Source organism: Pristiophorus japonicus, chromosome 4 (genome assembly GCF_044704955.1).
Source record: "Pristiophorus japonicus isolate sPriJap1 chromosome 4, sPriJap1.hap1, whole genome shotgun sequence".
In the NCBI taxonomy this organism is placed as follows: Eukaryota; Metazoa; Chordata; class Chondrichthyes; family Pristiophoridae; genus Pristiophorus; species Pristiophorus japonicus.
Genome location: NC_091980.1, coordinates 243,565,439 through 243,591,224, shown reverse-complemented (window position 1 = coordinate 243,591,224; position 25,786 = coordinate 243,565,439). Strand labels below are relative to the sequence as shown.

General features: G+C 39.6%; 1 protein-coding gene across 2 annotated transcripts in view; it reads right to left on the bottom strand.

The window, feature by feature from the left end:
• Positions 1–25,786, bottom strand: part of nin (ninein (GSK3B interacting protein)) — a 189,226-nt gene that overhangs the window by 33,456 nt on the left and 129,984 nt on the right. For both annotated transcript variants that reach the window (XM_070879230.1, XM_070879231.1), the window contains exons 11-22: positions 25,188–25,362; positions 24,015–24,125; positions 23,455–23,544; positions 17,615–17,753; positions 17,092–17,213; positions 16,100–16,638; positions 12,758–14,473; positions 10,140–10,265; positions 8,153–8,222; positions 3,534–3,740; positions 1,131–1,244; positions 726–839 (exon numbers count right to left, since the gene is read on the bottom strand). In XM_070879230.1, the coding sequence (XP_070735331.1) occupies positions 726–839; positions 1,131–1,244; positions 3,534–3,740; positions 8,153–8,222; positions 10,140–10,265; positions 12,758–14,473; positions 16,100–16,638; positions 17,092–17,213; positions 17,615–17,753; positions 23,455–23,544; positions 24,015–24,125; positions 25,188–25,362 (3,523 nt within the window). The remainder of the gene's footprint in view (positions 1–725; positions 840–1,130; positions 1,245–3,533; positions 3,741–8,152; positions 8,223–10,139; positions 10,266–12,757; positions 14,474–16,099; positions 16,639–17,091; positions 17,214–17,614; positions 17,754–23,454; positions 23,545–24,014; positions 24,126–25,187; positions 25,363–25,786) is intronic.

Genomic DNA, 25,786 nt, shown 5'->3' with positions numbered 1-25,786 from the left:
ATAAAATCACATTGCCATCAGCACTGAGGCTACCCTTCTCACTGTCTCCTTCCCCTCCCTCCCCTCCGCGGCAACAAACGGCTGTCTCCTTCCCCTCCCTCCCCTCCACAACAACAAACCGCTTTCTGCTCCCTCCCGCTCAGCGGCACGAACGGCTGCAGAATTCTCCCTGGCTGAAGCACTTTCACACAGGTAGGAAGATGGTTTATTTAATCTTTTCTTTGCTTATAAATGTTTATTCAGGTTGGATTTATTTGTATAATATTTGTAGAAGTATAAATAAGGATTGATTGTAGAATTTAATGAGTTCCCTTCCCCCCCCCCACCTCGTTCCGGACGCCTAATTTGTAACCTGCGCCTGATTTTTTAATGTGTAGAACAGGTTTTTTCAGTTCTACAAAAATCTTCACTTGCTCCATTCTACTTTAGTTTGGAGTACGTTTTCACTGTGGAAACTTTCAAATCAGGAGTCAGTGGCCGGACACGCCCCCTTTTGAAGAAAAAATTCTGTTCCAAAGTAGAACTGTTCTACCTGACTAGAACTGCAGAAAAAAAAATGTGGAGAATTGCGATTTCTAAGATAGTCCATTCTCCACCAGTTGCTCCTAAAAAATCAGGCGCAAATCATGTGGAAACTTGGGCCCATTGTGAAGGATTTAAAGCGGTGGTGCAGTACAACTTAAATTACATTTTCCTTGTATCCTCTCCCAATTCATCTGCAATACCTTTTCTTGTGATGTGGTCAGCTGGGTAGTTAACTTTTGGACTTCTTGTAGCGAAGTCTGCCATTCTTGTCTCAAATTTTCTGCCTGCATCTCCATAATGTTCATTTTGGAAATCTGAATGCAAGCAGTTATAGATGTATTAAGTTCTAAAACAACTGTTCCTGTGGTAAAAGACAGTAAGTGGACACTAACTGGCATTCTGAATCTAACTTAAATACTTCCGACTGTAAATATTTCATATAATAAAAACAGAAAATGCTGGAAATTCAGGTCATCGACCTGAAACGTTAATTCTGTTTCTGTCTCCACAGATGCTGCCTGTACTTCTGATGAGTATTTCCAGCATTTTCTGTTTTATTTCAGATTTCCAGTATCCGCAGTATTTTGCTTTTAAATATTTCATACCTTGTCAATGCACTGGCTCACTTCATCACTCAATGTTTCTTTCTCCCTTATCAAGTTTTCATTTGTGCACCTTAGTGCAGTGACTTCATCCTCCAGTTTGTTATATTTGGACAACTGAAGATGCAAGAAATGGATATTGAGGTTTTTCTACAAAATGGACCAATTCCAAAATGCAAATCTATTCATGTTTTTTGCCCCATGAACATCAATATCTATGAATATGTACTTTATGATGAAACCTATACATCAGTATTTAAAAAAAATATATTATCTGTACAAATAATCAAAAGCATCTCATTTACTTCTGCTGATAACTAAATACTTGCTTTAACTACAGAATGCAGACAAGGCTCTTTCCCGAGTCAGTAAGTTACAACTCCAATGGAAACATGTAACTTTGCGTAATGAATTAAGGCAAGTAAGCAACTTCAAGGTATTAGAACATTTAGCAGCCAGTAATTATAATGAAGCTTACAGTTGGAACTGGTGAAGAAAAAAAACCAAAAAATGTGTTGGACTGGAAAAGAGCAAGATTTAGAATTAAAAAGGGAACCAAAGACAAATTCATTGATGGAAAAGATAGCAGCAGTGGTAATTTAAAGTACAAGATGGAAAGGGTACAAACTAAAAACATCCTGATCAGAAATAAAGGGATTGTTCCACGCATGAAAAAGGAGATTTGGCCCAAAGTAAAATTTAAAAAGGAGTAACATTAAATTAAAACCAGTAATACAGAAGAACGCATGAAGAGAAGCAAAAGGAATATAATATTGGACAATTCATAAGCTTTTATAAGCACAGTAAAACCAAGTGGCTAGTAAAAGGGGTGGGGCCACTAAGGGATGAAGAATAAAAACAGAAACAGCAGGTCAGGCAACATCTGTGGAGAGGAAGCAGAGTTAACGTTTCGGGTCAATGACCCTTCAAATGAAGAAGATCATCTCATAACAGAGAATGAAAGAATGGGAGAGATACTTAAGTAGCTTGCCTCTATTTACAAAGGAGGGCGAGGACTGCAGGAGTACCAGACAAAAATCTGGAAGAACAGCTAATATATTAACAAAGCTGTATTAAAATGGTTAATGGGAATAAAAATTGATAAGTTATCAAGCTAACAAATACCAAATGAGGCTAGAGAGGAAATAGCAGACATGCTAACCAGAATTTTCCAGAAGTTTTTAAAAACAGGAATTGCATCAAAGGATTGAAGTATGGCAAATGCTACACCCCTGTTAAACCAAGTAAATATAGACCTGTTAGTCTCATGGTGATAATAGAAACATTGCTAGAGTCCACAACCTTAGTAATCACTTAGCAAGGTATGGTAATTGGGGATAGTCAATACAGGTTTGTAAAGGGTACATGGAACAAGTGATGTGGTATATTTCAACTTCAAATATTTTTGACAAATTGGCACACAAGAGACTTTGTGCAAAGATTAAGATCCACAGTATTATTAAGCGGTAATGTAGCAGCCTAGAAAATAGGGCATGGCTGAAGGAAAGAAAGCAGAGAGAGAATAGGTGTAAGTAGACATTTCTTGCATTGACCAGATGTAGCTAGTGTTGTATCCCAGAGATCTATGGTCAGATTTCTCTTGTTCTCCACATATATAAATGGTTTCCACATATATAAAAGTGAGCATCAGCAAATTTGCTGGCCATACCAAATTTGTGAGCTTGGCAAACTATGAGGTAAAATGCAGGTGGCTGAAAGGGGACATAACAGGTTAAGGGAGGCAGACGATATGCAACAAATGTAGTTGAATATATTCAAACATGTAATAGCACATTTTGGGAAAACCAGAATGGAAATAAAAGTGTTAAATTTCTCAAGGGTGGAGGAGAGAGATCCAGTGGATGCAGATACAGAGATTTTAATTCAATAGTATAATACCAGGGATGAGGGGATACAATTATGATGAAATATGGCTATATTCACTGGGGCAGAGAAGGTTAAAGGGGGAAGGTGACAGGAATATTCAAAATACTGAAAGCTTTAAGAGAATAAAATAGTAAAAGTTTATTTCCACTGGTCAATAAATTGGTAACAAGGGGGCACAAACTCAGGATTAGTACCATCAGTACAAAAAGAAGGTTGGAAGATTTTTTCCCATACAAAATGGTTATCAGAATATGGGCCACAAGTATCTACTGAATCCAATTCTAATAATACCATTGAAATAGAAATCAGTAGAAAAATAATAAAGACTACATGGAAAAAGCAGGGAACTGGGACTACCGTAGATAGCTCTGACTGGGGAGCTAACACCTGTGCAATATGATGTGTTGAAGGACCTATTTCCTTGTTGGAATTTACATGGTTCTATGAAACAGAACCAATTTAATGATCACAAGAAATAGCAGACAATACTAAAGTTATCAGTGACCAATTTACCCTTACTTGACCATTTTCAATTTCTTGCATTATATGAATTTTTTCTTGTTCCCATTCTTTCTGCAAATTCTCCGCCTTTTTCTCCTTCTGGCGAATTAGCTCTGCTAACCGCTGCTTCAGTTCCAGTACATCAGCTTGATTCTTTGAGTTTTTGTGGCAAAGGTCTTCATTCTCTGCATCTAGTTGCTGGTTCTGGGATCTCAGCTCTGCCATCTGATTTGTAGCACCATTCGGAACAAAAAGGTTTTCAGAATGCCAGTAACAATCACTTTCACAAATTATTAGAAAAAACAGATCTCAGATAGAGAAAGCAGCAACTCTGTACCTGCTGCACATCAAACAAAAGCAATGCTTCAACATTTGGAACTAAAATTAACCATTTATAATGACTGAAAAAGGCTTTAAAATGGTTTTCAAATGGGGTGTCATAGTCAGAACAAATCTCAAATTGCAAACAAACACATTGCTATATGGATTAGTGACAAGAGATGAATAGATTAGTGTCTTCTTATATATTCAGTTTAATTCTAAGTTTATAGGCACCATGGCCTAGTTTTGTTCTCTGCTGAGTGCTGGTTAAATATATGTTGACACTGAATTTTAATTTTCCCCTCTCGGCTGCAGTAGTGCCTTATTTAAATAAAATCTATATCTGCTGACTGCCTCGTGGACTTCAAAATGTCTGAATGTTTCATTAAAATGTATTATTTATTGTAGTGACTAATTTTATCCTTAGTTGGCTAATTTCCTACATTAAAACAGTGACTACTCTTCAAAGTGCTTCAATGGCTGTAAGGTGCTTTGGGAACATCCTGAGGCTGTGAAGGGCGCTATATAAACCCAAGTTCTTTCTTGCTTTAGTGGAAGTAGGGCCAACCAGTTTGATTTATCAATGCTTTCTGGGTGACAATTTATTTGAAACTATTTACAAACAGTGTCACATGGACAGAACCAGTAGGAACATAGGAATAGGAACAGGAGTAGGCAATTGAATCCCCTCGAGCCTATTCTGCCATTCGGTTAGATAATGAATTTGTATCTTAACTCCATCTACCTACCTTGGTTCCGCAACCCAATATTGAAACATAGAAAATAGGTGCAGGAGTAGGCCATTCGGCCCTTCGAGCCTGCACCACCATTCAATATGATCATGGCTGATCATGCAACTTCAGTACCCCATTCCTGCATTCTCTCCATACCCCTTGATCCCTTTAGCCGTAAGGTCCACATCTAACTCCCTTTTGAATATATCTAACGAACTGACCTCAACAACTTTCTGTGGTAGAGAATTCAACATGCTCACAACTCTCTGAGTGAAAAAGTTTCTCCTCATCTCGGTCCTAAATGGCTTACCCCTTATCCTTAGACTGTGACCCCTGGTTCTGGACTTCCCAAACATCGGGAACATTCTAACTACATCTAACCTGTCCAATCCCGTCTGAATTTTCTATGTTTCTAGGAGATCCCCTCTCATTCTTCTAAGTTCCATTGAATATAAGCCTAGTCAATCTAGTCTTTCTTCATATGTCAGTTCTATCATCCCGGGAATCAGTCTGGTGAACCTTTGCTGCACTCCCTCAATAGCAAGAATATCCTTCCTCAGATTAGGAGATCAAAACAATACACAATATTCAAGGTGTGGCCTCACCAAGGCCCTGTACAACTGTAGTAAGACCTCCCTGCTCTATACTCAAATCCTCTCGCTATGAAGGCCAACATGCCATTTGCCTTCTTCACCACATGCTGTACCTGTATGCCAACTTTCAATGACTGATGTACCATGACACCCAGGTCTCATTGCACCTCCCCTTTTACTAATCTGTCACCATTCAGATAATAATCTGCCTTCCTGTTTTTACCACCAAAGTGGATAACCTCACATTTATCTATATTATATCGCATCTGCCATGTATTTGCCAACTCACCTAACCTGTCCAAGTCACCCTGCAGCCTCTTAACATCCTCTTCACAGCTCACACTGCCATCCAGCTAAGTGTCATCTGCAAACTTGGAGATATTACATTAAAATCCTTTGTCTAAATCATTAATGTATATTGTAAATATCTGGGGTCCCAGCACTGAACCTTGCAGTACCCCACTAGTCACTGCCTGCCATTCTGAAAAGGACCCATTTATTCCTACTCTTTGCTTCCTGCCTGCCAACCAGTTCTCTATCCACGTCAGTACATTACCCCCAATATCATGTGCTTTAATTTTGCACACTAATCTCTTGTGTGGGACCTTGACAAAAGTCTTTTGAAAGTCTAAATACACCATATCCATTGGCCCCCTCTTGTCCACTCTACTAGTTACATCCTCAAAAAATTCTAGAAGATTTGTCAAGCATGATTTCCTTTTCATAAATCCATGCTGACTTGGGCCGATCTTGTCACTGCTTTCCAAATGCGCTGCTAGTACATCTTTAATAATTGATTCCAACATTTTCCCCACACCGATGTCAGGCTAACCAGTCTATAATTCCCCGTTTTCTCTCTCCCTCCTTTTTTAAAAAGTGGGGTTACATTAGCTACCCTCCAGTCCATAGGAACTGATCCAGAGTCTATAGAATGTTGGAAAATGACCACCAATGCATCCACTATTTCTAGGGCCACTTCCTTAAGTACTCTGGGATGCAGACAATCAGGCCCTGGGGATTTATCGACCTTCAATCCCATCAATTTTCCTAACACAATTTTTCTGACTAATAAGGATTTCCTTCAGTTCCTCCTTCTCACTAGACCCTCGGTCCCCTAGTATTTCCGGAAGGATATTTGTGTCTTTCTTAGTGAAGACAGAACCAAAGTATTTGTTCAATTGGTCTGCCATTTCTTTGTTCCCCATTATAAATTCACCTGATTCTGACTGTAAGGGACCTATATTTGTCTTCACTAATCTTTTTCTCTTCACCTATCTGTAGAAGCTTTTGCAGTCAGTTTTTATGTTCCCTGCAAGCTTACTCTCATATTCTATTTTCCCCCTCCTAATTAAACCCTTTGTCCTCCTCTGCTGAATTCTGAATTTCTCCCAGTCCTCGGGTTTGCTGCTTTTTTTGGCCAATTTATATGCCTCTTCCTTGGATTTAACACTATCCCTAATTTCCCTTGTAAGCCACGGTTGAGCCACCTTCCCCGCATTATTTTTATGCCAGGCAGGGATGTACAATTGTTGAAGTTCATCCATGTGATCTTTAAATGTCTGCCTTTGCTTATCCACCATCAACCCTCTAAGTATCATTTGCCAGTCTATCCTAGCCAAATCACGTCTCATACCGTCGATGTTACCTTTCCTTAAGTTCAGGACCCTAGTCTCTGAATTAACTATGTCTAACAAGAATCCATCAATCTCAGATTTAAAATTTTCAATGGACCTAGCCTAAACAGCATTTTGGAGGAAGAGTTCCAGACTTCCACTACCCTTTGTGTGAAGAAGTGCTTTCTGACATCATCCCTGAACGACCTAGCTCTAATTTTAAGGTCATGACCCTTTGTTCTGGACTTCACCACCGGAGGGAATAGTTTCTATCTACACTATCAAATCCTTTAATCATCTTAAACACTTCAATTAGTCATCTCTTAATCTTCTATATTCAAGGGATTACAAGCCTTGTCGACGTAACCTGTCCTCACAATTTAACCATTTTAGCCCTGATATCAGTCTGGTGAATCTGCTCTGCATCCCCTCCAGGACTAATATCTCTTTCTTCAGATGCAGTGCCCAGAACTTAATGCAGTACTCCAGATGGGGTATCGTCAGTGCTCTGTACAGCTGTAAGATAATTTTCACCCTTTTGTATTCCAGTCCCCTTCAGATAAAGGCCAACATTCCAATAGACGTTTATAGGGGTGTAATGATGCCTGAAAAAGTGTATAAAAGCTATCAATATTTGTTCTTATACCAGTTCCAGTCTGACAGATAAATTACTGACACAAGGAGAGAAAATTATCAACTGTATAATGTGTAAGACTGATCAACAAGGGCTCTTGTTGTTTACCACACCTAATAGTCTCGATTATGTCAAGAAATGTGAAAACAAGAGAAAACCAGCACACCGTGGCCAAGCAATTTGACTTGCACCCAAAACAGGAGCAAAGTGGGTGGATCAGCTGCTCCAATCACTGGTCTGAACCCTGAGCCAAATTTGGCTTTGGGCCTCATTCACATGTAGCCTGCGGGTGCCAAACAGATGCCTCACTGTAGCTCACCGGTCAGGGAAGCCTGGAAATTGTCCAGCTTCAATGCTGAACCAGTTGGCAGGTGGCGATAACCAAGGGGTGGGGGCCTTCAAGTGTGCTGCAATCAACAAGGCCCAGGAAGTTTTCAGCTTTAATTTTATGGGCCCAGGAGAAGCGGGAATGCTCATCCTGGGCCCAGAAAATAAATAACTGAAAATTTCCTGGGCTTTTTGTGAGTGGCCTCTAGCTTTCCCTTTATGGACACTGTTTACGCAACGGAATGCCTGATACAACTACGTGGAGCATGTGTGGCACAAACTCTGCCCATTTGTATCTGAATTGCACATTCAGGGTTCCGCAACTGGTGTAGTACTCTGATTTATATATTTTATACAAAACAATTAATGGTGAGCTTTGCACAAATTAATATTTTTGGAAGGAATAAGAACATACCTGTTTATTCTGATCCCCTATAATTCTCTGAGCAGTCATATTGTCCCCATTCAAAATCTCCACTCGCTGCCTGTAAAATATTAGAAATCTGAAGTTTGATACGTTACCATAAATCATAATACTTATCAAAATTTAGCCCTATTAACTCAGTCAACAGGCAGTTAGAATAAATACAGAGAAAAAGGCTGCAATCACATTACCAACAAAGCCTGCTGCTTTTGCAATATGTTGCTCTTTGTGCTTTCTGACCAAAATATGGGCTATCGCTCCCAAACAGTGGGCCAGCAGTGGGCAAGCATCTTCAACCAAAAGTGCCAAAGAGACGATGCTGCTCAGTCGCCACTTGAGGTGGGACAGGATAAACCCAGGGGTGTTAATGGATGAGTCCGAGATGTTAACTGATAGATGTGATTTTGTGAGTATGACTATGTCAAGCTGTAGTTTGACTAATCTTGGTATCCAGTGCCAGATGTTAGTGAAGAGGACTTTGCATGGTCGACCAAGTTGAGATGAGCTTATCCTGATACAGCTTGTGTGTTGAACTATCTTGCTGATGTAGCTTACATTTAATTCAAGACACCAGGGCTGGTGTTCAGAACAGTGTTGCGGTGGGGTAGGACTTTTACCTTCCCCCCCAAATCCACCCTAAACATTATCACTTCTGTCGAAGGCCATTTGCGATGCATGGTCGGCTCCCACCAAGAAGGAGCCTGCCCATGTGAAGAGCACACTCCCCAAGGTGCTTCAGTGAACCATGAAGATAATTGCAATGCTCTCAATGAAGGCTTTCAGCAGATAAGTGTTGGGCTCGAATTGAAGAAGAGGCCCCTAGAAGACCCCTCCCTCCATTGGAGGACCTCAAAGCCTCTAGTGTTGCTTCTTTGGACCTACTGGCAACTTCCACACAGCAGCCAGAGGAAACAGCAGTAAGTGGGGAGGGCACGATTTTGGGTGGGATCACGGAGGAGAATACAGTCCCTAATTCTCAGACTGCAGCAATGACTTTAGAATCTACTACCAGGGTGATTGATTGAAACAGAGACCACAGGTTTTAATACTAGGTTGGACGGGTTGAAGCTGGTTGGGAATAAAGTGATATGGAATAGGGCATGCATATCAGAACTATTTCTTATTTGTTGTTATAGGTTAGGCACATCTGTATACCAATCATCAAATGGAAGATTCATACACATCATATTGCGCATTTACGTATGAGCTAACTGTAAAAAGTCAACATTTTCTTTCTGAAACATGTAGCAGCAAGAAAACGCAACAATTAGAATTCAAGTGCAATTGCGAAACGTCAAGTTTTAAAAATCTATTCTCAGATAGTTAAGTGCTATGAATAATTACCTTTTTAAATGATTATAATTATACTAAAACAGGCAAACTGACTTGTTAAAACATCATGATCATGGTAATTTGGGATATCATTGAATATATTGGTCCCGAAATTGCCCTTCGCTCCGATTGGGGGGCGGTAAACTTCCAGGGCCGGGACTTGCTGTGTCCGGCGCGGAAGTCCATCCCCCAACACGGAATTGGGTCGTATGCCCCTCAAAGGAAGCGGAACGCTGTCTCTGGTGCTCTGCTTCCTTGGAGGGTTGCTCCTGGGGCGGCAGCGCTTACTGTATCCAGCACTGCACAGAGAAGGCCAGTGCTACGCGGATGGGGAGGTTAGGGGAGGGCCACTGCACATTCTGCAGGCATTTTGATGGCCGCCACTGGGCCACCAGAGACGCAATCGACCGGGCCAGCAGCCCAGCACCCAAAACGGAGTGCCGGACTGCATGATGGCGGCCCGGTCGATGTGAGGGGCGCCATTGTCGGGCCGATGCAAGAGTCGGCAGACAAATAAAAATGGCGGCCCCCAAACCTCCGAGGCAATTTCCCCCGAGGAGCAATTTCAGCCCCTTCAAGTTTTATGGGCATTGTTTGAACTAATTTAGATTAATGGCCACCTCCATTTTCTTTTTTAGCAACTTACTTTAATTCCTGTTGTACTTCATTCAATTCTATGATTTTCTCACGATAAACTCCTTCTTCATCCCTCAGTATGCTCTTTTGATCTTTCAAGACATCATTCTCATCATCAAGTTCTTCAGATTCACCACTGCAGATTAAATAGAAAAAGCTGCAATAGTTGGAGATCAACTCTGCTGAATTAAGAAAAAAAGAAAGGAAAGGCAAAGAAAAGAAAGGCAAAGAAAGAAAAGGAGGAAAGAAAAGTTATGCTAAACCGTTGTAAAATCACTGGTTAGTCACCAGCTGTAGTATTGTGTCCAATTCTGGATGCCATATTTTAGGAAGAATGTCAAGGCCTTGGAGAGGGTGCAGAGGAGATTTACTAGAATGATGCTAGGAATGAGGGACATCAGTTAAGTGGAGAGATTAGAGAAGTTATGTTTTTTGTCCTTAGAACAGAGAAAGTTAGGAGAGATTTAATAAAGATTTTCAAAATTATGAAGGATTTTGATAGAGTAAATAAGGAGAATCTCTTTCCACGGACAGGGGCAGGAGGATTGGGAAGGGAAGAACATAGATTTAAGATAATTGGCATAAGAACCAGAGGGGAGATGAGGAGAAACTTTTTTATGCAGTGAGTTGTTACGATCTGGAATGCACTGCCTGAAAAGATGGTGGAAACAGATTCAATAGTAACTTTCAAAAGGGAATTTGATATATACTTGAAAAAGAAAAAAATGCAGGGCTATGGGGAACGAACAGGAGAGTGGGACTAATTGGATAGCTCTTTCAAAAATCTAGCAGAGGCACAATGGGCCAAGTGGCCTCCTTCTGTGCTGTATGATTCTATGAAGAGGATCCTTTACGTCCATCTGAAAGGGCAGAGGGGCCCTTGCTTTAACAGTTCATCTAAAAAACAGCTCCTCCAACAGTGTAGCACTCCCTCATGTGTCAGTCTAGATTATGTGCTCAAGTTTCTGGATTGAGGCTTAGAACCAATAACCTTCTGACTTGGAGGTGAGAGTGCTAGCACTGAGCCAAGGCTGATAGATATGGACATACAATTGTATTTCACGTCTTTCTGACTAACAGTTAATCCTGAAAGAAGCTGTTTTAGATTGCGCTTGTAACGGTTCATATCATTTCCAGTGTGGACACATACATAATGACACAAACACAGAAGGAAATGGAAAAGTTGATGTTAAACATTGGTATATTTGAAATATTTTGTCATTCAGCTATGTAATTATATATAAAGTGCAGTCATGGGTATATCTTTATTTTGGGACAGGTAAACATGCAAATGAGTGAATGGATAAGAAGGAAATTGTGCGAGATGGTCATACATGCAATGGTGCATTTCACCCAATGGTGCAACAAGCTAACACATCAACACTCACCATTCTGTCATGCTTTATGAATAACATACAAGGTGGTGCATTTTATAAACCACAGTATACCACCAAGATGTTTTTTAAACAAAGGAACGCTATTTCCCATTCTGAAATATGCTTTGAATGAACATTTAGGTTAATCCTGGATTTAGTTTCTGTATTTGCAGTTTTTGTCAATATCTGCTCATCTTGGTTAAGACTGATAAAAGTTAGATTCACCCATTAAGAGATCCGCCCATTAAAAATGTCTTATTCTCATTATTACAGAATTTAATTTAGAATAATAATTTACATAATCCAACTCTTGATAGTACATTTGTACAGTAATATAAGCTATAGATTAAGATAGGAATGTTTGCTCTTATGACACATACAAACCCATCTACGAAAGCAACTGGGTAGCAACAATAAACATAATGCTGAATGTTTATGTAAAACTAGCAACAAAATCCCATTTTAAACAAACTTTGTAAAATAAAATAAGTACTTTTTAGAGTCAAATTCTCAATTCCAATTTTTCCTGCAATTCTGTTTATTTACAAATTGCAAACACATTTTTCCTTTTAAATATTCCTGGATTGTAATGAATAAAGGCACAGGAAGAAAATATTGAACAAGTCTCCCCTCCCCCCTCCAATTATCAACTGAAGTTCAGTTTACAAGATCCAACAAGGACTTTTCAATTTTAAAAATGACATCGAACAAAATAGTCATAGAGGCAAAGTTTAAAACAAAAAACAAACAACTTCAGGAAAAACTGCAAGAAACTTCATGAAATTCTTGTATCTTTGTTTCTTACAGTGTGCCAATTTCATTTGAAGCAATCATCTGTTGAACAATAATACAGTTGCAAATTTTGGAATTGATGTGATTCAAAGCACACGTAGCATTCACAATGGTTTCAACAGCAATCTTTAGGAACAACACTGTCAAAGAAGAACAAGACATGCCTTTAAGGAGGACAAGAATTCCATCCATTCATAATCAATGGATGAAAAATCTTGCCCTCGAAGTCTAGCAGATACTATAAACAAGATACATTTTAGTTTAATTTTAACCAAAAGTGCACCACCTTAAACCACTTATGTTTCCAGCTTACCACATTTCACAGAAGTCAGCTGTCCATGTGTTTTGGGAAAAAAGCATTGGAAATGAAAGTATGTTAATTTCACATTTTAGCCAAAAGACCTTTATCACAAAGGACTGCGAATTTACTGAAGTTGCATTAAACTGCCATAATCATTACCTGTTCATTCTGGCTTGCAGCTGATTAAATTGCTCTTGTAATCTGGTGACAACAACTTTTAACTCAGCATTCTCTCTTTCAGTTTGAGCACTTCTCTTGTGGAGTTCTGAAATGGACACAACCTTCTCTTCCAATTGTTTGGTCCTTTCTTGCAGTCTCATGTTCTGAGCCCTGACTTTTACTATTTCGTTCTCAGACTCTTCATGTGCAGTCTCTAAGTCTGAAAGAAACATTACTTTGTCGTGTAACTGTTTAGCTTTTTCTTGAAGTTCTAACCTCTCCTTCATCATTTCTATTTTTTCATTTTTAAACAGCTCAATAGTTTTTTGTAAGTTTGAGAGCTCCAGAGTTTTCTCTTGTAATTCCTTTGTGCTATCTTTCAGGCTCACATTCTGTAATCTTACCTCTGCTAATTCTTTCTGAGACTCTTCACGCACCTTTGTGAGAACTTCTACTTTCTCTTGCATCTGTTCAACTTTTTCTTGAAGTTCTAGCTTCCTCTTCTTTATTTCTGCCTTTTCATTTTTAAACAACTCAACTGTTCTCTGTAAGTTTGAGACCACCAGCGTTTTTTCTTCTAGTTCCTTCACCCTCACTTTCAGACTCGCATTTCCTGATCTTATTTCTTTCTCAGACTGTTTGCACACCTCCTCCAAGTTTGTAAGAGCCATCAATTCGCCTTGTAGTTGGTTCACCTTTTCTTGAAGTTCAAAATTCACTTTCATTATTTCTGCTGTTTCTTGTTTAAATAGTTCATTGGCTTTCTGTAGGTTTGGGTGGTCTAGTGCTTTATCTTTCAATTCCTGGGTCCTTTCCTCTAGCCCCACTAATTCGGTTCTCATCTCGACATTGTCTTTTTTCATTTCCTCATGTACTATCTTTGATTCTGCAAGAAGCAATGTTTCTTCTTCCAGCTGTGGTATCTTCTCCTGCGACTGGGCGATCTTATTTTTTATCTCTTTATTTTCCCCCTCCAATTCTTTATTGGCCTTCTGCTTTTCACCAAGGGCCACCATGTTCTCTTCCATATTTTTGATTTTCTCTCGCAGTCCGGAGATTTCAGAACAACGTTCTGCCTTTTCTTTTTCAGATTCTTCCTGTGATATCTGCAGTTGAACAGAAACCATCTTGTATTTTTCTTCCAATTTAAGCTTTTCCAACTTCAGTCTAGTTTTTTCAATTTCAGTTTCTGTCTCTATCTTTTCAATCAACACTCTGGATTGCTCCTCCTTTCCCCTGGCCTCAGACAATTGTTCTTCTTTCTTTTGTAACTGAAACTCCAATTCCTTCCTCAAGCTGATAATTTCATTTGTCAAAATACTCTCTTTCTTACAGGTAGCAGCTTTTAATTCCTCTAGTTCCTTCTGAAGCTGCTGATGTTCAGAAGCTAATTGATTTAATTCATCTTTGCAAGATTTCTCTAAACTGTCTCTCTCTTCAGCTAGTGTCTGAGAAAGTAGGACCTTCTCTTTTAACAGCATTTCCTTCAGTTTTTCTTTTTCTTCTTCATTTTCCTGCAAAAGCTCCTCCTTTTCAAATTCCCACTGTCCTTTCTCTTCGTAAAGCTGTTTTTCAAGTTCCAGAAGTTCTTGTTGATATTTTTCCTCAAGTTCACATGTTTCTTCTTTGAGTTTAAGTATGATTGTTTGATGCTCCTTCGCAAACTGGGCTTCCATCTCAGAAATCTTCTGGTTAAATTCATTTTCCATGCTTTTCCTATGTGATAAATAATTGGAGATATTACAAATCGATCTCAGCTGAGGCAGTAGTGAGGGCACTATAATTGACCTCAGTATCTCTATAATAGAGTAGAGGAGAGAAAAATCACCCAGCACCAATTTCTGATTACTATCCACTTGTACCCATTGGAACTGTGCTTATATAGACAATGAGCTAGGACAGATTCAGGCTCAGCTGTGGTGGCCCTCACTGTTAAATAGTAAACCAACACTCAGGGTCACATGAATAAGTCAACAAGGGAACACAACAACAACAACTTGTATTTATATAGCACCTTTAACGTAGTGAAACGTCCCAAGGCGCTTCACAGAAGTATTATGAGATTTTAAAAACTGACACTGAGCCGCATAAGTAGAAATTAACGCAGATGACCAAAATCTTGATCAAAGAGGTAGGTTTTAAGGAGCGTCTTGAAGGAGGAAAAGAGAGCTAGAGAGACAGAGAGGTTTAGGCAGGGAGTTTCAGAGCTTGGGGCCGAGGCAACAGAAGGTGCGTCCACACTAGTTGAGCAATTATAATTATGGATATTCAAGAGGGCAGAATTAGAGGAGCGTAGACATCTCGGGGGCGGAGGGGGGGGGTTATGGGGCTGGAGGAGATTACAGAGCTAAGGAGGGGCAAGGCCATGGAGGAATTTGAAAATAAGGATGAGTATTTTGAAATTGAGCCGTTGCTTAACCAAAAGGCAATGTAGGTCAGCGAGCACAGGGGTGATGGGTGAACGGGACATGGTGTGAGTTAGGACATGTGCAGCCGAGTTTTGGATCACCTCTAGTTTATGTAGGGTAGAATGTGGGAAACCAGTCAGGAGTGCGTTGGAATAGTCGTCTAGATGTAACAAAGGCATTGATGAGGCCTTCAGCAGCGGATGAGCTGAGGCAAAGGCGGAGACGGGAGATGAGAGAAGAAAATTGTTAGTGGAAAAGCAAAATGTTCTGCATAAAAATTACAAATGGAAGTTCCTGTCAATCTGACAAATGATATTGGTAACATCTTGTGAAAAATATTTAACAGAAAATGTGATTCATCTGTGTACAAATGCAAATATTTTGATGTTTAAACTCAAAACAAAATCACTTTGAATGAGAAAACTCAATTTGCTTATACAAAACATTAGTGATCGTTCCTGAAAGTAAAAGGTTGTCAAAACATACGAAGGGAATATTCCTGAAGCAGCATCTAAACTCCCTTAACAAAGGCTAGTCATGCGATCTACAATAGTGTGCTCCAAATACTTCAATGCCGATAATCAGTATGACTTTAGGAAATAAGATGGGATCAAATTAACTACCACTAATTTTCTGTTACAATTATCAAACATTATCTTCAATAAACTCAAACCTAAGCAATACCGTTACTAGCAAATTCAATAAATTCTCAGGGAAAAGTTGCCCATTAAACCTGCTCCCCCAAGAAATGTAAAACTGCAAGAATTAAGTTACATTTTAGATGAGAAAGTGCCAATAATCGAAAGCTAAGTACTCATTTCAGTCTGACTCATTAACCAGTTTGCTTATGATCCTGGAATAACCTTCAATATTTAGGTTAGTTTCCATTTATAGATAATAAATTTTCCACAACAATCTTCACCAAAATCTTCACCTTTCCTGTAGGAGCTCATTTTGCTTTTTATGCAGGAGATTCCTTTGCAACTCTTCTTTCTCCTGTTTAAGGTTATTTGTGATCTCAGAAATTTGTGTGTGGTACATCTGCTCCAGCTCCATTTTTTCCATTCGGAATGTTTCCTTCAGCTCTTTTCTTTGAACTTCCATTTGCATTTCAGTGGCATTCAGTCTTTCGAACAATTCTTCTTTCTCTTTGTGGAGACATTGGCTCACTTCTTCCATTTTACTCTGGAGTATTTCTTCATGTTCACGATTCAACTGCACCTCTAGTTGTGCTTTATCTACATTAAATCTGTCCTGCAGTTCATTTTTCTCTTCTTTATGTTTACATTCTGTTGTATGTTGTAATATTTTAAGGGTCTCGATCTCTCCTTGGAATTCTGAAATATGGCTTTTGAGCTCGTTAAGCTCTTCTTTCATTTTTACAATCTCATTGTTGTGCTGCTGGTTAACATCTTCTTTCTCCAGTTCATATTTAACTTTTGTTTCTTCTATCTGCTCCTCATAATAATTTACCTAGAAATGTATGGAGGGAAAAATATCAGGGTCATATACCAATTTTGATACAGATATGTTTGTTATAAACACCCAACTTTCCCCAACCCAAGGATGCCAAATGTCATCAAACATAAGAATCAGAGATTATAGCATAGTAGTAAAATATAGTTATTATTCAAATAAATATGGTTATTAAAATCACAGATAACTAATGTCTCCAAATAAAATATCTTGCAAGGTACGATGAGTGATTGAACAGATCGTAACAATGATATGCTACGCTTTGTCAGAAAAAGATATCCGATCTCAAACTTTTCTCATCAAAACAGAATTGCTTAAAGAAATATCAACATTTATAACACTATATGATGGGATCTGCCTAGGAATACTAAAATTAGATCTTTAGTTTTAATGAAAATGTTGTGCCAATCTTTTCCCAATAACCAATGATCTTGTTTTTAGTTTACTTGCCTTAGCTTCAAACTCAACTTTCAAACTATCAACGGCCTGATGATGTTGCTCTTTAATTTGTTCTATCGCCATTTCTGCTTCCAAACTCATGTTTAGAGGATTACATTCTTCAGAACCAAAACCTGAAAAAGAATGATATAGCGTTTTGCCAAAGAGTCAGAACTTGGCAACAGACATTAATTTGTGATGATTATTCGTTGTAATACTTTTGCCCTCAAAACAAATGAATTAATTTAATGTGAAACACAGCCACTCAACTGCAAGAAAACCATGACTGAGTGATAACAGAATATAACATTAGCACTATGCACCATGCCAGAATGACAAAGAAAAGAAGAATTGTTAAATGAACGAAAAGAATTTGTCTTTCTCCTTAAATGTTGCTTAAATGTAGTAAAATCTACACGAGGATTTAGGTCACAAGAGGGTTTCCTTAGATCAGAAACATGCCTTCAAATGTGTAGCTGAATATTACAAGAACCCAAACCAACTTCAAAAACTTGATCTTAGCTTGTTGTCGTACCTTGATCACAGTCAACGACATCACTCTTGCTCTCCATTTCCTCTGACAAAGAACTTCTCACCAATTGTTTAAAACTTTTCCCCTGTGTCTGATATGCTTGTAACTCAGACTGGAGCTCATCAATCCGGTCCTGCAGCTCCTATATTAGACAAGTAATTCAAAAAAAATGAATAATTCTGCCCAGACAGAAGTGATCAACTTTTCTTGGTTTCTAGCCCTACAACAAATCAAAGATTTTAATTTTTATTCCTTCCACTTCCCTTTTATTAGTTTAATTTATTCCCTTTAATGTTGCTGTCTAACATGCCATACAGGACACTTCCCAAAACTACGCTAGTAGCAATTTTTAACCAGTTCCTAGCAGCTAAATGAAGGATATGGACTGATTTTCCCTTCTTGAAGGGAACTGACACATATCTGCATTCTTTACCCCCGATGCTTGGCTCAATTGGTAGCACTGTTGTCTCCAAGTCAGTTGGTTGTAGGATCAAGCCTCACTCCAGGACATAATTTAGGTTGATACTTTAATGCAGTACTGAGGGAGTGCTGAATTGTTGGAGATATAGTCCTTTGGATGAGATAATAAACCAAGTCCCAATTTGTTGCTCAGGTGGTTCAGCTAGATGTAGAAAGATTCCATGACATTATTCGAAGAAAGGCAGGATGTTCTCCCAGAGTCCACAAATCTTCCAGCTTTAACCACCACCAGAAAAATACATTAACTGGTCATTCATCTCATTGTGTGATCTTGCAGTGAACAAAATAGTTGCTGTGTTTGCCTAAATTAACATTCATTGGGGCTGAATTCGCGCGTGCGTACAAGGTGCATACGTGCCTGTAGGGGCTCTTCAAATTACGGGTTTAGGTTTGACTGTACATGTGCCGAAACCTGGAACTTGCGACCTGTCAAGAATCCTCTCGACAGATCGTACGAATCTGAAGTAAATGCGCTGGCGGAGAGTTGGGTTATTTGCCCAACTTCTGCCCAGCGAATGCCCGTGAAATTCTTACACCTGATAAAAGCAGGCCTGCTTTTAGTGGCATAAGGCCGGCTTTTATCAGTGTACAGCCTGCTTTTATCGGCGTAAGACTTTTAAAGGACAGAAAAATACATTATTTTCAAAAATTTAAACATTTAAAAACCTGTGAAATAAGGTAAGTTTATTTTTATACCCTTTAAAACATGTACATTTATTTTTCAAAAAATTAAATTTTTGTTTTAAATAATTAATTAAATTCCATTTTGATTAATTTTAAATAAGTGGTGTTTACATTTTTTTATTTTAAGGGTACATATATTTTTGGGGGTATTCCCATTCATACTTATGGTGATTCTGTACATACAGAACTTACCACAAGTATGATGGGAATACCCCTACTTTGATTGATTGGGCCGGCCCATGTGATCCCAGAGCCGCTTGCGAAACGCCTGCACCCCTGGGATACATGGGCCTCTATGCAGGTCTACATGTATAGGCCAGGACAGCAAGTCGCCGAACATCCCGGACCACTAGGTAATTTCATAGATTTTTTCAGGTCGGAGGCATCCGGAAGCCTCCTACTGCAAATTCTGCACCATTGCAATTCATTGTATGCAAAGCGCTTTGAGACATTTCTGAGAAATGATAAGGAGTTTTATATATATGCAAGTATTTATTTTTCTTCACCCACCCATGACCCATCTAAGATTGAGATGAATCAAGTGGGTTTATCTGGCTGGGAAACTTCACCCTGACACTCCACAATGTGACTGTTTAGTACCCCACCATTTTGTTGACCAAAAGACGATCTCAGGGAAACTGCTAATCAAATCAAGTTGTTCTCCCAATAACAGCACAGTCAATAACCATCTTTAGAAAGCCCACCCCCAATCCCAGCCCGAGTTCCCTCCAGAAATATTCTTTAATTCTTCCTCAGCACTATGCAAATTTTCATCTTTGGTAACTTTAATCTTCATCTCAGTTCCCCTCATCCTCTGCCCTCTGAACTCATCAGTCTCCGGTCCTCTCTGAAACTCTCCATTCAAATATACTCTTCAACCTATAGTCACGGCCACCCACTGACCTTGATATCTCCCTTGGTCCCCCTACTCCAGTGATTTCTATCACTGGCAAGGCTATCTCCAATTACATAAGAACATAAGAATTAGGAACAGGAGTAGGCCATCTAGCCCCTCGAGCCTGCTCCGCCACTCAACTAGATCATGGCTGATCTGGCCGTGAACTCAGCTCCACTTACCCGCCCGCTCCCCATAACCCTTAATTCCCTTATTGGTTAAAAATCTATCTATCTGTGATTTGAATACATTCAATGAGCTAGCCTCAACTGCTTCCCTGGGCAGAGAATTCCACAGATTCACAACCCTCTGGGAGAAGAAATTCCTTCTCAACTCGGTTTTAAATGGGCTCCCCCGTATTTTGAGGCTGTGTCCCTTAGTTCTAGTCTCCCTGACCAGTGGAAACAACCTCTCTGCCTCTATCTTGTCTATCCCTTTCATTATTTTAAATGTTTCTATAAGATCACCCCTCATCCTTCTGAACTCCAACGAGTAAAGACCCAGTCTACTCAATCTATCATCATAAGGTAATCCCCTCAACTCCGGAATCAGCCTAGTGAATCGTCTCTGTACCCCCTCCAAGGCTAGTATATCCTTCCTTAAGTAAGGTGACCAAAACTGCACGCAGTACTCCAGGTGTGGCCTCACCAATACCCTGTACAGTTTCAACAGGACCTCCCTGCTTTTGTACTCCATCCCTCTCGCAATGAAGGCCAACATTCCATTCGCCTTTCTGATTACCTGCTGCACCTGCAAACTAACTTTTTGGGATTCATGCACAAGGACCCCCACGTCCCTCTGCACCGCAGCATGTTGTAATTTCTCCCCATTCAAATAATATTCCCTTTTACTGTTTTTTTTGCCAAGGTGGATGACCTCACATTTTCCGACATTGTATTCCATCTGCCAAACCTTAGCTCCTTCACTTAACCTATCTAAATCTCTTTGCAGCCTCTCTACACAACCCGCTTTCCCACTAATCTTTGTGTCATCTGCAAATTTTGTTACACTACACTCTGTCCCCTCTTCCAGGTCATCTATGTACATTGTATACAGTTGTGGTCCCAGCACCGATCCCTGTGGCACACCACTAACCACCGATTTCCAACCCGAAAAGGACCCATTTATTCCGACTCTCTGCTTTCTGTTAGCCAGCCAATTCTCGATCCATGCTAATTCATTTCCTCTGATTCTGCGTACCTTTATCTTCTGCAGTAACCTTTTGTGTGGCACCTTATCAAATGCCTTTTGGAAATCTAAATACATCACATCCATCGGTACACCACTACACCACTATCCACCATGCTCGTTATATCCTCAAAGAATTCCAGTAAATTAATTAAACAAGATTTCCCCTTCATGAATCCATGTTCCGTCTGCTTGATTGCACTATTCCTAGCTAGATGTCCCGCTATTTCTTCCTCAATGATAGCTTCACGCATTTTCTCCACTACAGATGTTAAACTAACCGGCCTATAGTTACCTGCCTTTTGTCTGCCCCCTTTTTTAAACAGAGGCGTTACATTAGCTGCTTTCCAATCCGCTGGTACCTCCCCAGAGTCCAGAGAATTTTGGTAGATTATAACGAATGCATCTGCTATAACTTCCGCCATCTCTTTTAATACCCTGGGATGCATTTCATCAGGACCAGGGGACTTGTCTACCTTGAGTCCCATTAGCCTGTCCAGCACTACCCCCCTAGTGATAGTGATTGTCTCAAGGTCCTCCCTTCCCACATTCCCGTAACCAGCAATTTTTGGCATGGTTTTTGTGTCTTCCACTGTGAAGACCGAAGCAAAATAATTGTTTAAAGTCTCAGCCATTTCCACATTTCCCATGATTATATCCCCCTTCTCATCTTCTAAGGGACCAACATTTACTTTAGTCACTCTTTTCCGTTTTATATATCGGTAAAAGCTTTTACTATCTGTTTTTATGTTTTGCCTAAGTTTATTTTCGTAATCAATCTTTCCTTTCTTTATTGCTTTCTTAGTCATTCTTTGCTGTCACTTAAAATTTTCCCAATCTTCTAGTTTCCCACTAACCTTGGACACCTTATACGCATTGGTTTTTAATTTGATACTCTCCTTTATTTCCTTAGTTATCCACGGCTGGTTATCCCTTCTCTTACCGCCCTTCTTTTTCACTGGAATATATTTTTGTTGAGCACTATGAAAGAGCTCCTTAAAAGTCCTCCACTGTTCCTCAATTGTGCCACCGTTTAGTCTGTGTTCCCAGTCTACTTTAGCCAACTCTGCCCTCATCCCACTGTAGTCCCCTTTGTTTAAGTATAGTACGCTCGTTTGAGACACTACTTCCTCAACCTCAATCTGTATTATAAATTCAACCATACTGTGATCACTCATTCCGAGAGGATCTTTTACTAGGAGATCATTTATTATTCCTGTCTCATTACACAGGACCAGATCTAAGATAGCTTGCTCCCTTGTAGGTTCTGTAACATACTGTTCTCAGAAACAATCCCGTATGCATTCTATGAATTCCTCCTCAAGGCTACCCCGTGCGATTTGATTTGACCAATCGATATGTAGGTTAAAATCCCCCATGATTACTGCCGTTCCTTTTTCACATGCCTCCATTATTCCCTTGATTATTGCCTGCCCCACCGTGAAGTTATTATTTGGGGGCCTATAAACTATACCCACCAGTGATTTTTTCCCCTTACTATCTCTAATCTCCATCCACAATGATTCAACATTTTGTTCATTAGAGACAATACCATCTCTCACAACTGCCCTGATATCATCCTTTATTAACAGAGCTACCCCACCTCCCTTCCCTTCCTGCCTATCTTTCCGAATTGTCAGATACCCCTGTATGTTCAATTCCCAGTCTTGGCCACCCTGCAACCACGTTTTTGTAATGGCCACCAAATCATACCCATTTGTAATGATTTGTGCCGTCAACTCATTTACTTTGTTTACTTCCTTGCTTCACTCGCTACCATATCCTGTTACCCTCTTTCAGCTGCACTTATTTCTGCATCTGCCACTGGAAAAAACTCTATCCCAAATAACTTGCAACCGCACTCATACTCCCAACTGTCTAGCCCGAGTGATCAACCTGGCAGATAAATACAATGGCAGCGCAAATGTTGAGGGTTGTAATTTACTCTACGGCATGTGCAAGATGCAGGTTGACATGGCAATGGGGAGCGTGCATGAGGTGATTAGGCGAAAGTCCTCTATCAGGGTCTGTCAAATGACTCTTGCAGCTATCTAAGGTGTTTGCACTCCTATATCCTCTGGCTCCTCACATTCTTCAGATGTCCTCTTGCTGCTCATCAGCAAGTTGCTCCATGTGGATGCCTCCTTGAATTGTGAGGTTATAGAGAATGTGGCTGACCAGTATTATCCTGGATACTGTGGCCTGGTTGCATGGGAGGGCACCCAATGGCCCATTCAGGCACTGGAATCTCTGCTTTTGCATGCCTATGATGTCCTCAATAACTGATCTGATGGAGGCGTGCACATTTTTGTATCAGTGTTTCACTGCTGTCTGAGTATTCTGTAGAGGGACATGAGCCAAAGCTAAGGTCACCGGTTCCAATCCTTAACTTATTAGGTGGGTATCAGTAAATAAAGGATGCACAGTGAACTACCATAACATGAAAGCTTCATGCCTATTGCCAGGGAAGTGGGGCATTTACCTGCAGAATCTAGCACAGATGATCACACACAAACTGTACAATGATGGAATAGAAACACTTGTAGCCAAGTCCTGCTTTCTACATTACATTAAGTGTGATCCCTAGTTTACTTACCCTACATTGCTGCTCATATTCCTTTCTGATCTGTGTAAATTTTTCCTCATGCAAGAAGAACTCAGCACTTGTTGGATCAAGGTCTCCAAACTGTTAACAATAAATGGGAACAAATTATTTCCAGTACTTAAAATTTTATTTTGAATTTATCCATTTGTATGTGTGCAGTGGATCCAGTCAGCAGCTTTCACTGACCCACGTGTTATATCATCCATTATAAAAAAAAAATGTAAGCAGTGTTGAGACTGTAAGAACAACAGGACCAGCAAATCTACTTCAAAAACAAAACATTTTTCCGATTGATCTGAATGATTACTGTAGTCTCAACAACGTTTCCATTTTTGTTGAATATATTCACACAACTATTATAAATCTAAATCTTCAATGCAAGTTCCATTTAATTATATTGTCCAGAGAAAAGTTAACCTGTTTATTCACAAAAGGCTAACATTTCCCTTTCCAAAAAACAAAATTTTAACTGAAGGCTGCAGTAGACGCAACCTTCTGGTATCACACAATATGTAAGCGTGAGCCAGGCCCAGGTAAATCACATGCATTACCTTCTCTTTCAAAAAAGTGTCCAAATTATTTTGTAGCTTCTTTGCTAGGTTCTCAAACTCAAACAGCTTCTCTGAATTTTCTAAAAGTTCTTTTTCCAGCCGACTGTTTTCCTTTAAGACATGAAAAGACGTTTGAACAATCTCAGAATTTGTTGAGGTTTAAGTGCAATTTTGGAAAGAACATCTTTGTAAAACTGGGAATCATCATCATCATAGGTGGTCCCTCGAACGAGGATGACTTGCTTCCACATGAGTTCACAGATGTTTCAGTGAGGGACCCGATATTCGAGTCCTGAACTCCAATTGAGAGGGTGGAAGATGCCTGTGTGTGGATTATTTTTAACGTGTGGTGACCGTTGCACACCAGTCACCACTGGGAATAATGCAAAACAAGAGACAGAGTTAGCTTTGTGTAAGATATTCAGCATTCCCATTCGCACTTTCAAACGTGAAGTAGAAACAAGGTTCAGGTGGCAAAAATGAGGTTCTTCTTTTGATTTATGTGTGCAGGAAATATTAAATTAACTTTAAAGCAGGAGTGATTCATGTGGATGTTCAGATATGTGTGGCACTTTAAAATGTTTGCATACACTATAGTTATCATTGCATTGCTGGCCTAGGCATACGCGTGCAAATGTTTATACTTTATCTACTCCTAGTGACAAATCAGCTGATTTGCCACGGCAAGGGATCAGGACCAGCTCTTCCTTCCTTAAGCAGAGCTCCAGTAGAATCTAGAGTGTGTGGCTTCACACTCACACAGGCCCTGGTATACAGAGGAGGGTGAGGAACTGCATTTGGACGAAGTGTGTACAATTCTAAATTTACTGCAAACACCTCTGCACTTTGCATTATTCGCTGTACATCAACTGAGTGTAGGAAGACTACAGCAGGCCATCAGTGTTCATTTTTGTTTCACAAGCAGTAAAGATGTGCAGTAAGGAATCTGTTGTATGCATATGAGGAAAGAGTTATCTATGTGTAATCAATGCTTCTCAGTATTTCATCACAATTCCAGTTCCAACGGTAATGCTCAGCTATTTATTTCAGCTGAAAGGGAGTTCTTTGACATATGGCCTGAAGCTCTGAAATATGAACCTAACCATTCTAAGCAGTATCTCTTTTTTGGTGAATAGCCGCTTAGGAATTATAAATTAAAAAGGGAATTTTCACCTTCAAAGACAGTGCAAGTCGGTCCCTGAGGTATCCATCCTCTGCTTTCACTTTCTCAATCTCTTTCTCAAGTTCTGTTCTTTGCTTACTGGCCTGATGGAAAATCTGGTCTTTTTCTTTGGTTAGGTCTGCCTTCAAAGCAGCAAGACGGTTCCTGTATTCTTGCTCCAGCTTGCTGAACAACAAAGAGCACAACAGTATGAACAATGGCACTCTGCTTATGTGCTGGTTTAGTTTTAAAACAGCAGAACATTTACAGACAACTTGCAAATAGATCAGAGCACACAGCTCAGAGAACTAATTATAATGGTCAGTTAACAAGAGAAAAAGTGGGATTTAAGATTTACCATAACATTTTCAAGTATATGGTAAAACTCATCAGAAAATCAAATTTCTTTTCATTCTGAACTTTTGAACTAGCTAGGGTAAAGCTTTGCATCAAAAGTGGCACATTTTTAAAAACAGACTTACTCCATATTTATGTTTTACACCTCCCCACAATACCACCTGCCAGTGCATTATCCACTTCAATGATCTGTGTAGTGGCTGGTTCCCATCATTGCCACTATAAGAATTTTTCAACAAGATTCTGTTTAGTG